General features: G+C 41.3%; 2 protein-coding genes and 1 long non-coding RNA gene across 4 annotated transcripts in view; 2 read left to right on the top strand and 1 right to left on the bottom strand.

Annotated features, from left to right (window-relative positions):
* Positions 1–2,540, top strand: part of syne1a (spectrin repeat containing, nuclear envelope 1a) — a 60,959-nt gene extending 58,419 nt beyond the window's left edge. For both annotated transcript variants that reach the window (XM_026318253.2, XM_026318254.1), the window contains one exon: positions 1,044–2,540. In XM_026318253.2, coding sequence (XP_026174038.1) covers positions 1,044–1,320 — 277 coding nt within the window. In that variant the 3' untranslated portion in view covers positions 1,321–2,540. The remainder of the gene's footprint in view (positions 1–1,043) is intronic.
* A 2,060-nt stretch (positions 2,541–4,600) lies between these two features.
* esr1 (estrogen receptor 1) lies at positions 4,601–13,129 on the bottom strand. The gene is made up of 9 exons (XM_026318255.2): positions 12,531–13,129; positions 11,452–11,660; positions 10,657–10,773; positions 10,001–10,194; positions 9,631–9,784; positions 8,418–8,556; positions 7,250–7,383; positions 6,397–6,580; positions 4,601–5,477 (listed from the first exon to the last, which is right to left on the bottom strand). Exons 1-9 carry the CDS (start codon positions 12,944–12,946, stop codon positions 5,171–5,173), a joined length of 1,854 nt encoding a protein of 617 aa, XP_026174040.1. The 5' UTR covers positions 12,947–13,129; the 3' UTR covers positions 4,601–5,170.
* Positions 5,321–11,550, top strand: LOC113137002 (uncharacterized). Its single transcript, XR_003296320.1, has 3 exons — positions 5,321–5,389; positions 7,906–7,988; positions 11,419–11,550. It is a non-coding gene; the product is annotated as an uncharacterized LOC113137002 (long non-coding RNA).
* Positions 13,130–13,359: the final 230 nt, after the last annotated feature.

Here is a 13,359-nt window from a genome sequence, read left to right on the forward strand (position 1 = left end):
CTGCATATGTTGCTTATATTGTTTGCAGCAGTCATACTACTGGATGTAGGAGGACCAAATGAAATTGGCTGCAGAGGTGTCAGCATGTCTGACCCTCCTCAGCATCAGTGAGGACGAGTCGCAGCAAGAACATGCTGTTCTTCTCGAGTCTTGGCTCTAACCCTGGAAATCTCCAGAGGCGTTTGGCGTTTCTCCTGTTTCCGTTTGAAATGAGACATGGCATTGAACTCTTACACACTCACCTCAAAAGCCTGAACTAAGACACAGTGAACTATCTACACACAGTCATGCTTGAATCTCTGTACATTTGTGCCTGGTGTGTGTGTGTGTGCGTATGTGGGCGCGCTCAGGTCTATTTTATGTCTGTCTCAGATCTTGGTCTGTCTGTGCAGTGTTGTATTTTTTGCTTTACTTCACATTGTGTTTTTCAGTCTTCATTCTTTGTCATGGGTAGAACAGTATTTGCAAATGTTTTTCAGCCTACTACAGATTTTTATTTTTTTTTAATTGTTTGGTCTCTGAAATGTCTGAAACTAGTGAAAAATGCCCCTCTCCTTTCCATAAAGCCTAGCATAAGATTTTCCAATATCTTTTGTCGAAACATTTTTGGCATGACATTTCCCTTTTTGCTCAAAGAAGGAAATTGTATGTATGAAGAAGCTTGTCAGTCAGAAAAATTGAATCTAATTATCTAATTTTTTTTTTTTAATTGAATTGTCTTCACATACTTTCTTTCCATTGATTCTGGCAACTCTCTAGTACATGGTCAGCAAATTACACCAGAGGTAAACTGAAATTAACCCTGAGAAGTATTTTATTTACCTAACTAAAAAAAAAAAAAACTAAAAACATGCTTAATTTTATAACTAGGCATTCCTGATTTAAGCCCATGAGGTTGGAGCATTTTTCACTTTACAGTCCAGCATACAAATCTTCAATTTTAGCAAAAAATACATAAAGTAACACAACAGAGCAGTGTTTTGCAAACAGCAGTGAACTCTGGTCTGTGCTGTGTTGAACTTGTGTTCTGTGTCTTCCTGCAGCCGGAGCAAATCAGCAGGCGCCGCTGGCTACGTTTCCTCCCGTTCTGACCTTCCGGACGGCATCTCCTCATCAACCTCCTCTTCCTCAAAGGGCCAGTCCTTCCTGTTGCGGGTCTTCAGGGCTGCGCTCCCCGTCCAGCTGCTGCTGTTGCTCCTCATTGGCCTGGCCTGCCTGGTGCCCATGACAGAGGAGGACTACAGCTGTCACCATGCTAACAATTTTGCTCGCTCCTTCCATCCCATGCTGCGCTACACCAATGGACCTCCACCGATATGAGGAGCAGCTGAATAGCTACCCATTGCTTTGCCAAGGACTTCATTGACTCTTGTGAATGTTTTATCTTCACTCTGTGCCCTAAAGCAACAAACTCTTCCCCGGCAGGGAGCTACATGCATTATGAAGTGATTCAGAGGTGATATGAAGACTTCTCCCAGTAAAGTTGCACAGCCGCTAATCTCAAATCACCTCAACCCTTTAAAACCTACTCTTTAGACTAAATGGACCTTTCTCTGGGGATTACCCCTTAATCCAAATATTTCATGTTTTAACTTAAATGTGTTTTATTAAGTTTTCTGAAGAGACCTGTGAAACAAAGCACTATTTATATTATATACTGTATGTTGGGAGCCAAAGTCAACTGTGCTTTTGTCCATCATATCCTTTGCTGCTACTATTTATTTAGTATTCAATCAGTTACTAGATCATTAATATTGATGAAGCTAAAGCACCACCTTGAGTGTTGCATATTGTACCTGTAAATCTTAGAGTAGACTTTGAGTTCGGGTAGCAATTGTTCACAGACAAAGATGTGAAGTTTTTTTCCTAAAGACACATTTGAAAAACTACAGACAAAATGAGTAAAACGGCACAGAAACGTGATTCAGCAGGAGTGCTTTCTGAAGGAGGAGGCGCTGTGCAGTGTTTCTGCTTGACACATTTCAAACACATCTGTGTGAATTTGGAAATGAAGTTTTCATATGACCTTAAAGCTAGCAGCTCTAATATTACGGCACTGACACGAGCACTGTCAAAGGTACTACACTGAAGCCGTCCAGCAAAGGTGGCCGGTTTCTTTCCCCAGAAGCCAGGGCCTGATTTCTTGTTTTTAATTTCAGTATTTATTTAACTGGAGCAAGTCTGAAAAATACTAAAGCTCCTCTGTTAAAAGAAGGTTCAACTGATTTGTATATTATTGTGGAAATGCCTTTGAATACAGGCAGTTATTTTTTTAGGTTTCTGTTTGAGCATGCACTCAAAAGTCCCCTGCTTTTAAGAAAGCCAAGCAATCACTGGTAGTATTTCAGTAAATGGCTGTGACATGAATAAATAGTGCGCTTTGTAATAACGGCGATTTTGCGGTGATAGGACATCACAATCACTGCATGGTTAAAACAATCTGTAAGAAAAAAATATGAAAATGATTATTTATGTATGTACAGTTTGCTAACACCAACTTCATGAACAAAACTCTTTGCAAATAACACTCAAAATATTTACTTCTGTGTATTGTTGGACTTGATTTTGGGATATAAAATCAAGAGATACACATTAATAACAGCAATTGCCCAAGTGATGCTTTTATTTTTATGCAGTTTAAGACAGTCAGGTCAGGTTTGACTGGATTTACAGTTTGCAGCTTAAGTAGCCAAATACAGTTTTCAGACTCTGTATGGAGCCTTTATACACACATGATGTAAAACTACATCGGTAACATACGGTAGTTTTAACTGAAATGGCAATTCAATTCACAGATGGAAAATCAATTGCAATTCATACCGGAACGCTTTTTAAATTTGGCTTCCGCTTATTTTTTAATCACAATAATTCAGACTTAATTCAGGATTGAATTTCTGACTGTAAATGCATTTTCAAATTAATTTTTATACTTTTATAGTTTTTGGTCCTCTTTATTTAAATGCCAGTTCATTTCTAATCAAGCTTTGTTTCATCACAGTGAACTGGGTCTGGTAGTGAATTTATTTAACTACAGACCTCAGCTTTTTTTTACTGTTACATTTATTTGTACAGATTATCTGTTTTCTTGATTAATTGTGAGTTAAGAGAATTAGTCTGTGGGCAGGTAAATAATAATTTGTACGGCTCAACGAAAAATGCCAAATATTCTCTAGTTGCAAATGTGAAAACAGAAAGCGGTTCCCATACAAAGTCAATGGACAGACGCGTGTTCGGCTTTAGTGACGCGCTCTCTCAAGTTTAGCGGAAAACAATTGCTCATTAAATTTCTTCAATGTAAAGAAAAACGAGAGAAAGAAAGGGAATAACTGTAAGAACATGAGTTTGAAGTGAGTTGTGAGTTCAGTCTGAGGCCGAGCCGAACACAAAACACTAGCTAAGGTTGAGCGTCGCTAGCTAGCGTTAGCGCACAGCTCACACCGCAAAAAGTGGTCCAAAAAATAAATTCACCGTGACAAAACATTGTTAGACCCTCACCCAAATTCTGCAGATATCTCCAGAACCATCAGATTCTTCTAACCATCCGCAAAATATGTTTTTAATCCGAGTCTCAAGTGTTTTATTCCTCCACTTTTGGCGGCAGGAAATGACGTTGTCTCACTCGCTCTGGGTCAAAGTGGAGAACAGCGCCCCCAGCGGTCAACTCTGTATTACACGTTCACGCGGATGGAAGAGCTGCCTATTTGAGTTTGTCATTTTTCAGGAAAAAAATTCGGACAATAATGACACTGGGTGTATGTGAAAAGTATAGATAACTCTAAAGACTAATGCCATTAATTTAAAAATGCTGTTTCCCTTTGTCACAAACGTCACCATCAGCCTCTTTATCGCATTTTTTACTTCAAAATTACACTTATAAATACTTCTACTTTTGTCAAGCAGTTTTGATCGTGTATAATAGTGTTTATCATAGCCGACAACTGCACCATCTTTATGTGGAGAAAAATGCTGTGCTAAAAACTGTTTTGGTTCTGGGTAATATAACTTTCATTTCTTTAACACACCCTAATGATTTTCTGATTTTCCACCGCTGTTTGTAATAGTAAACTAAATAATTGAGGCTAATTGAGGATCTGAAAAACCATTTGTATATAACAAGAGAAGCACAGATTAATGTCAGTTTTAGATATCACATACACACATTACTGCACATACTAAATTATGACATGTGGGTTACAGATGTTTGTAAATCCAGCCAAACTTAACATGTAATCACTGAATTAGTGGATGGATCATAACTGTAACTTTGACATGGATAAAATTTAAACAGCAGCATCAAGACAAAAATCTATACATCCCATCAGCTTTGAGGCATTCATAGCTCATCGTTTCAGACGGTCTGTCTCTCTTACTTTCCCTTTTTTTTTTTTTTTTTTTTGACTGTCTCTCTGCTAAACACACACACACACACACACACACACACGTTTAAGACAAAACAAATTCAGGAAAATCTCTAGTCCAAGTAAGCATAATGAACATACCTACAGTACACATAAAGCTGTGGTTGTAGGTTAATCAGTAATTATCAGTGCTCTTTTTGACTGTGCAATTTTTAGTTATTCAGAATTGATTTTTCCCCAAATACAGGCTACCAGTGTAAACTAGCGTGTGCCTACAGAACACTATACCTGATGTTTAGTCTTAAGACAATTTTAGACTGTTTAAACACAAAATAATTACACACTCATTTTAACCTGTTTTATCATAGTTAAGTGTGTAATTTTCCTTTTTGTGTAATAATAAGAATAATGCCCAATAGCCCCTTAAACCCTAGAAGAAGTGCACTTTGGTCAAGGCAAACCAAAAGAAAAATTAGCTGCTCATCTTTGTAAATCATAGCTGACAGAGTGCCACAATAGGACCTAACACCTGCTGTTTTGGAAACAATAAGCTGTACTGTAAAACTGCTGGAGGCTGAGTCACAGATATTATGAAAAACACATAGAAGATTTAAGCTCAGATTGCAGTGAATTGGAGCAGTGCAAAATAATGTCTCCCTAACCAGCTACAAAAAAAATCAATCTATAAATAATTACCTCATTAAATGAATTCAAATACCACTTATTCCATTTGCAAACCCCTCTCAGCCCGTGTTACACACATCATCCATAAAAATGACTTGACCTTCAAACATTGCTTGCTGTGCTCTATTTCATAGGATATGGGTGCAGTTGGAGCGTGACCCTCCAAACTGCAGGACACCTACACCTGTGGAGCCTCGGCTCTGGCTCTCATGGCTGCTTCGTGGTCCTGAACTGGGGCCTGCTGAAGAGGGTCCGCCACTGCTGCTGCTGGTGCTGCTGCTGGTGGAGGGCGGCTCCCTGCCAGCCTGGCACCAGGGCTGAGCTGGTCTGACGGGGCGGTGCAGGTGGTGAGCATCCAGCATCTCCAGCAGCAGGTCATACAGGGGAACATTGTTCTTGCACTTCATGCTGTAAAGGTGCTCCATACCTTTGATGCTGCAGGGAGGGTGAACAAAAGGGAGATGAGGAATAACTTTTTCCTTTAAGTTACCTTTTCTACTTTATTTATTGTTGGTATGGTTTTTATGTAACACTCTAATTGGAGACTTACCTTGCTAAACAGCTTAAATCACTGGTGTTATTCTATAGTTTCCCTAGTATGAACAAATGACATGTAAAGACCAAAACCATCAACATTTTAGTCCATCCCTCTGTACTTTCAGCCATCCTCAGTTTCAAAACAATTTACCTGTCACCTTTTAATGCATTTCCTTCTTACAAAATCCAATTTCCAATATACGTAAAATCATAAATCGTTGACATCGATTGTGGACTGTTCTGCAGTCTTTGGTAGCACAAGGTTTCCTGTACATCAGTGTCAACTCATTCATGCATATGTGACTCACAGAGACTCACTTGTGAAAACATTGCTCCAGTAGCGTTAAAAAAAACTCCACTGGGTAATTTGGCCCTGACTCAGAATAAATGTCAGTGAAGAAGAAATGCATCACCTGGTTCACCTGGGAGACTCATTGGTGTGTTTGAAATGGGACACAATGAAGGACTGAGGCATAAGTGTAAGCAATTCTTCCATGTTGGTTTTGGTCTTTGCAAAGATATTTTTAGAATAAAAGAGTAGAAGATCACCATATCTAAACCTTTTTAGCACTAAATAAATGGTTGTGTTGTGGTTTATTATGTGGTTTACCAAACAATCCATCGGTATAATGAAAGAAACTGAAATGAGACAAAACACCTGCCAACCCGTTGTTGATGACCCAGACTAAAAAAATGACAACCCTTTTTTGAAGTATTTGCTTAAACAGCAAAGAGCCACTTTAGCAATGATTTGAACATGGTACCTAGAAAAGAAACCTTTAATTTGATAAAAACTAAACTTCTTATTTAAATTCACCTCATGTGCCTGATGTGGGAGAGCAGGAGGAGCAACTGGGCCTGCCGTCTCAACTGCTGCTGAACCGAGTATCCTGATTGGTTGATATGATGTACAAGTGCATCAGTGATGGTGTCCAACATGTTCTGCACTGCAGCGCTGTCGTGCAGTGGCTCCATGGTGCCGGTGCAGAAAGAGAAAGCACCTGATACACGAAAACCCCCCCACACACAAAACATAAGCTAATTACTGCAAATTTTCAAGCCTTTTCTTAAACAGACTCTAAAGGGGGCACTCCACTCACACCCACTCACTCTTCGCAAAAACCAATAATGTTTATCTTGCACAACTAAAGATCCGTACCTGTGAGCAGTGAATTAGCTGCAGGTCACTATTGCCCACACACTAATCAAAAGTTCATCTGCCTCCAGCAGCTGTGCCAGTATAGTGTCATCCTACTGGTATTTCAGTTGACGCAGTTTCCCATATAAAATATCTCAATATCCAGAACAAACACACCCCTCTGAGCTGTCTCATGTTGTCATGGGAACAGTTATTGGGTTTATTGATGGTACAGCCCTTTTCAGAACACTCTGTTCACTTAATGTGCCTGCACAGCCTGAGAGCTACACCTCTGTGGGTGTGGTTTGGCACTGTTCAATATTTACTCCTGGGAACAATGACAAAGTAGTGTGCATACAAGCAAAGCAATTAAAACAAATGAAACCCCAGGTCTGATGTATTCTTAGAAAAGTGTCTTTGCAGCCCACTGTCACTGTTTCCAGGAATCAGTTTGCTCTCAGTTTCTGTGAAAATGCTTCACAAGAAAGTGTCTGGAGCCGTAAACACAGGCAGACGATGTGAGGCGCCTCACCAGAGTTGAGAAGGATGATAGCTTTGAGACAGACAAACTCCTCGGGTTTGAGTTTGAGCATTCGGAAGCGGGAAACAGTGGCCAAAAGCATGTCAAAGATCTCAGCCATCCCCTCGACACAGTCGCCTTCATTCCTGCAGAACAGAATTAAAGAAAACATGAGGAATTTGAGTTAGTGCCTGAATTTCTCTGTGCTTGGTATCTGAATATTTGTAAGTCACAATGGAATAAATTTAAAAATTGCTAAGTTACAGTGACAACAAACTGTGATCTGGTGTGCAGTTAGAGGAAGAAAAACCAGACTACATCTGTGACCATGAAACTATCAAAAGAATGGGCAGATAAACAACTAATGGACTGAATCACTGCAATGCTCTATTTGTCGGCACAGTTGAGAAGTGATGGAGAGATGGAAAATATCAAGTGGCTGGAGTTCAAGATAAACTTCAGCAGCACAGGGCCAAGGGAATTTGTCAATCCTCACCCACAGCGTTTTAGTCATCATGTCCAATTGGTGTCCAATACAGAGACCAGGTTTTAGAGATAATACACTGTAATACACTTTTGAATCAAATGGGACCATCAGGCATCATAGAGGTAAAAGCTCGGTCTGCATGTCTCTCTCTCTCTGTCTCTACCTCTTTTCTCTCCCCGAGGTTCAGACCATGCTTGGCCGGCTTGTTTACTTTGAACATGGAGAAATGGAGGGAACAGGCTGTGCCTGCAAAGCAGAAAACAGGTATGTCTCATATCCCTCAGCATCTCTATTTTCTTGTCCTCTCTGTTTGTCATTTAGCTCTCTCTCCTTCCCCATCACCTCCCCCTTCGTCATTCTTCCTTTTCCATCTTTCCTTGCATTGAGGCTTTGATTAAATCCCTGCCCTGGTTGCCAGCTCAGCACTGTAATGATGAGTGGTATTTCAGGTTAGAGAGCGGCTGCTCCCCTCTCCACGGGGAACATGTAATTAGTCTTTCAGTGTCTGACAGATGTGTTGGGATGGCACAATGCCTGACAAGGTGTCAAATGGAAAATCTACTATGCTGATGTATCACTCTCAAGATCTGTGTGAGAGTAAGGGGAAGCTACAGAAGTAGGCAGGAAACAGAGATGAGAAAGTATAGAAAGGTGTGTGTGTCACAGAGAAGTGAGGCAGATAATCCCCTCTACCTGTCCAGTATGAGGTCCTGAGCAAAAATCAGTTTGCCGGGGCAGTGGATGGACCTCCAGATGAGCCCGATCATCAGCACCTCCAGCCATGAGCTCTCCAACAACTGCACTTGGTCATGAAGGGACAGCTGCAGGAAACCTGCTCAGTAGTGAACAACCACAGTAATCCACACTCAGTCAGAATACATTTCACAGCTGTGCGGAGGCCACATCAGCTCTTTGACTAACAAAGTCAACTCTAAACAGTGATAAATGATCTGGTAAAACAGGCTAAAACAACATAGGATTTAAGAAGATCACAGCAATTATTTGACCAAATCCAGACGCAGAAAAATACCTGGTCTCTGTAAATGTTCTATTGTCTTATGTCATTGCAGATTATATAGAGCTTTGAGTGTAACCTGCGGTATCTTGTGGAAAATCTGCACTCACACAGTTTAATGCTTTCTGTGCACCTTCATTCCACTCATAAAAAGAAAAATATGCAAGCCCTTGTTTTCTAGCAGGGAACGGCTACTTAAATGGAACCATTTGCAATCTCTCTGCTCTCGTACGAAGCCTTATCGCTGGCACTCAGCTGTCTCAATTCATATGTAATTACAGCCAGTTTACTCTCATTGTCCCCCTACATATTCTGTTTGGACCCTCGCAATTAAAACTGTGTACTTTTGGGCTTTTAGTGACGCACAGGGTTGTAATACCCCCAAATCAGGATTTACTTCTTTAAGCAGCCTGTTGTGTATGTGTGTCTGTGCATGCAAAAGGGTGATGTGTCTTACACTGCTTTTACGCTCTGTGGGGTGCCAGCAGATTGTCCAAACAATCCTCTGAAAGGGTGATGACTGTAATTACCAGCACTGTAATGGCTCTGCATCTGAGAGTGTGTGTTTGTGCCTATGTGTGACTGCTATAAAGGTGTCCCATCACCAGAAAACAGACAACAATCAAAGGCCAACACCTCGGTCGCACAGAAGATTTGAATGTTTAAGACAGACTTTCAATGCTTTTGAAAACATCTCTCATTTTAGAGGAAGATTAATTTAGGCACCATGAATATGATAATGGCATATATTGATATCTACAGTATATTTTGTGTTGTTTGTGGTGAGCACTCCTGCGTATTAGTTTTGTTTTTTGTGCAACGCTGCAAATGGAAAACCTACTCTGTAGAAATAAGCATTACTTATTTCCAGGCTACTTTATTTATTCCAACCTGGAAGCTTCTTGGCCCAAGCGATCATGTGGACCAGCTCCTTGTCGGCCACGCTGGTGAGCAGGTTCATCATGGTGAGTTCAGTGTAGGGTCGGCTCAGCTTCTGACGGGAGCAGAGTAATGGGGGCTCGGCACCCTGGAGCAGGAGGAGCACCTGGGGAAGCAGCAGATACACAGTAAATAAATATGAAATGTTCTGCTTCAGATTAATCTAAAGCAACTATAAACACATCTTGACAACTACCAGCCAGACTGTCATTACATTTGGTATTAATATTTCTAATTCTCAGAGTGTCAGATTGAAATTTCCAAATTGGACCAAAAACAAGCTACTTCAAAATCCAATGTCAGTCTCCATGTGAATCAGCACCTGGTCAGGAGGCATGCCAGTAAGTGATGATCTTCCTCCTACTCCACCAGCATTACTGCTGCTGCAGCTGTGTTTCCTCCCATCCTGAGGAGGCGCTGTTCTGTGCTCCAAGTCTTTTTGTGCTCTGACTCTGTCGCTGGTTCCAGTCCGTCGCTTGTCATGCCGCAAAACACGGCCGCGCTCCTTACGCACACCTTCAGGCCACAACAGGAGTTCAATGCAGAAGTAGATGCATAGCAAAAAAAAAAACACACCAGCACCAGTCACACATAACCTCACATCCAGTTCATGCCTTACAATCCAACAATGCACATTGTATGGATGCCTGTCAGATTAAAGAAGTATGAAAACAGAAATGTGGGTGTGTGCTAATCAGCAGTTGTACTCCTTGAGAGGAAATCTTTTCAAGGTCATGTTAAAGTTAGTCTCAAGCTTATCTGCATCCACCAGAACTCTCACATTTGTGCCAGTCCTCTCTGCAGCACGCCGTGATTCAGAGATGGCCAAGAGTTTTGAAATTTTGTGAAAGTAAAATTATGTGATAACCAGTAAAAATTATAATGAACGATAAATAAAATAATAATAGAAACAATAAAATAATAAAAACAGGTCTTGGAAATACTGGAAATATTATTTCTGCTGGTGTTTCCACCCACCTCCTTTCATCATGCCCACTTCATAGCATTTCCTAAGACGGCAGGCCTGGCAGCTCTTCCTCCGATTCCTGTCTATAGTACACTGATTGGTTGCTGGGCACATATAGTCATTGTGACCTGAAATAGAAGAAGAATCTATTACTTCAAAACCCTCACTCCAATGTTCAGTTCAGCTTTATTTAGTAGCCAGGGACACTCTATTCCCACTTTCAATGGATCTGAAATAGAGAAAATTAAAAAGTGGCGTCTTGGCTTTGTCATTGTCATGGAGACTGTTGGTTTCTGTATGACCAGTCTTTCATTGAGAGAGTTTGCACCAGTGTGCCGAAGCATCGTATCAGACACTGACAGCAGATGAAGCGCTGATCCGCAAACAGAGGCTGCGGTATTGTATTAAGGTTGCAGGATGCAAAGAGAGAACAACAATAAAAACAAATTTTGCATTTCTGAGCATATGACATATTTTCTCTCTTTTGCTCCTTTTATATGACGGTGACTTGGCTCCAGTCTGACTGCGTATTTCTCTATCACTTATTTTTCATCCTCTTATTTTTCTGCCTTGCTAGACTCTCAGATGTAGCAGATTAAACAACACAAAATCTTCTTTTGTTGACTTATAATTATTCTTTTATATGGTTGTAGTTTTGCTCATTAAAGTGTAAGTATTTCTTAATCTGATTATCTGGAATGAATCTGTAGATTATGACAGAATATGACATGATCCTTAACACACAGTTAACACTTTGTTACTCACACCCACAGGACACAAAAAGCAGAAGGAAACAATCTACCCACCCTGGATGCTCCTCTTGAAGAAGGCCTTACAACCCTCACAGGACCACACCCCATAGTGGTACCCAGAAGCATAGTCACTGCACACGGCACAGAAACGTGTCTCTTTGGCCGAGTCAAACCCCCCAGCCCTGGCCCTGGCCTCCCCCATATTGTAGGAGTCATCACTGGTGCCACAATGGTCCTCGCTGGACATCGGCTGCTGACTGGACCTGATGCAGGGTATGGACTTCAGCTCAGTTATCTCACATATTTCTCACATAAGTGTTTTCATAGTGATAATGAAAATTACGTTTGATGCACATCACATAATTTGAGCAATAGTTACTTTGCAGTAAAACATTTACCACACTGACTTTAATCTGACAGTGGCTGAGCAGAGCAGATTTTCCACCTGAGCCAGGAAACAATCTGTACTTCTGCTGTTCTTACGTATTGTTCCTTTTTCAAGGTCCTGGACAAAGTCCTTAATCTCTGGAATTAGAAACCAGGGAAAACCTGATCCTTTCTATAGAGATAATGACAATGTTTTGTATAAAACAAGAGATCTGAATAAGAATAATAAATCTGTGGTTATATAACTATGTTTTGTTTATAACTGCGTTTTAAACCGAAGAAAATAAATTTAGTTATATATACAGAAACAAATGTCTACTGCTACTCAATAGGAAACACGAGGCAGTAAATATATTGAGGGAACATATATAACAATAATTATTTATAAAAAAAACTAAAGTGACTTGTATTTTCTGAATAGAGCTTATGTTTTCTAATTTGCCTGATGAAACAAGCTGCAGGGTCTGAAGGGTTTTGGATGTTTTGATTGCACCGCTGCTATCAGTTACATAATCACCAAACTACAGCACAAACAAAACTGACCAAAAAGTCTGATTCAAGCAGTGGAGCTGACATCAAAGTATTGAGCCTCCCATGAGAGCTGTCACTACATTTAGACGCTGTGGTCAAAAACAGTTTAATCTAATCTAAGGGAGTGAGTCATACCTGTTGATGCAAAAGGAACTTTTTGTCCAAACACACTCTCCCTCCACTCAGGTGATAAAGAAAAGCTTGAATTTTCTCACCTGTAGACGGGTGTGGAGGGGGTCTCCAGATAGTGACTGGGTGGGTGCATAAAGGGGCTGAGTCGAGTGCTGGTGGGCACAAACACAAGCGGACTGGTCGAGCCGCTGCCCAGGGACTGAAGGCTGCCATCAGAGGGTGGTCCATGGGTGTCCAGAGGAGCAGAGTAGTAGCCAGTGGTGGAGGGGCTGTAGAGAGGAGTCGGAGCAGGGGTAGGGGTGGCATAGTCATACGTCCCTTCCAGGAAGTCCACATTGGTGACCCCTCCAGATCCCCGACTCTCTTCGGGGTACATGTCAGTGAGGGGGGCACGCAGCGGAGGCGAGAGACGTGGTGGGGAGGACAGGGTCTCCAGTTCTGAGAATGCTGGGCTGATCCTGGTTCTGAGTACTGGTCTGCAAGGCTGCCTGAGCAACATCACAGCACAACAGCACTGATAAGCAACATGATTTAGACTTGCTCTCCCATTTGCGGGGAAGGGGAGTGGAGACGAGTGCAGCTCTCCCTCTCTCTTTACTCTTCCCTCACTCTCTCTGTCTCTCTTTGCTTTTTTCCAGTGAAGCCTGGCAGGCGACTTCAAGGGTCCGCTATTCGTCCAGTCCCTTTGCCCGAACAGCCCTGAGCTGCCGCCCACCGAGCTCCAAAGAAAAAAGAAATCCAAAAAGACTCCTCCCAACTTACCCCAGGTTTTTTTTTGTCAACAGAGCCTTTCCTTCTTTTCTTAACCCATCTTCACTGATGTATGTGAGGGATAGAATAAATAGTGATTCCCTAAAAACTCCCTCCCCCCACTCCCCACAAACACACCACTTTAAAAATGTTCTTCACCTT

This window comes from Mastacembelus armatus, chromosome 24, assembly GCF_900324485.2.
Source record: "Mastacembelus armatus chromosome 24, fMasArm1.2, whole genome shotgun sequence".
Taxonomy (NCBI): domain Eukaryota; kingdom Metazoa; phylum Chordata; class Actinopteri; order Synbranchiformes; family Mastacembelidae; genus Mastacembelus; species Mastacembelus armatus.

Bases quoted from the DNA above. Each gene is read 5' to 3' on its own strand.
- esr1 (XM_026318255.2), bottom strand. From the start codon at position 12,946: ATGTTGCTCAGGCAGCCTTGCAGACCAGTACTCAGAACCAGGATCAGC. The intron at 10,774-11,451 runs GTGGGTAGATTG...CTTCTATTTCAG, and splicing joins CTTCAAGAGGAGCATCCAGG to GTCACAATGACTATATGTGC. The intron at 8,557-9,630 runs GTTGGAATAAAT...ACTACTGAGCAG, and splicing joins TTGGGCCAAGAAGCTTCCAG to GTTTCCTGCAGCTGTCCCTT.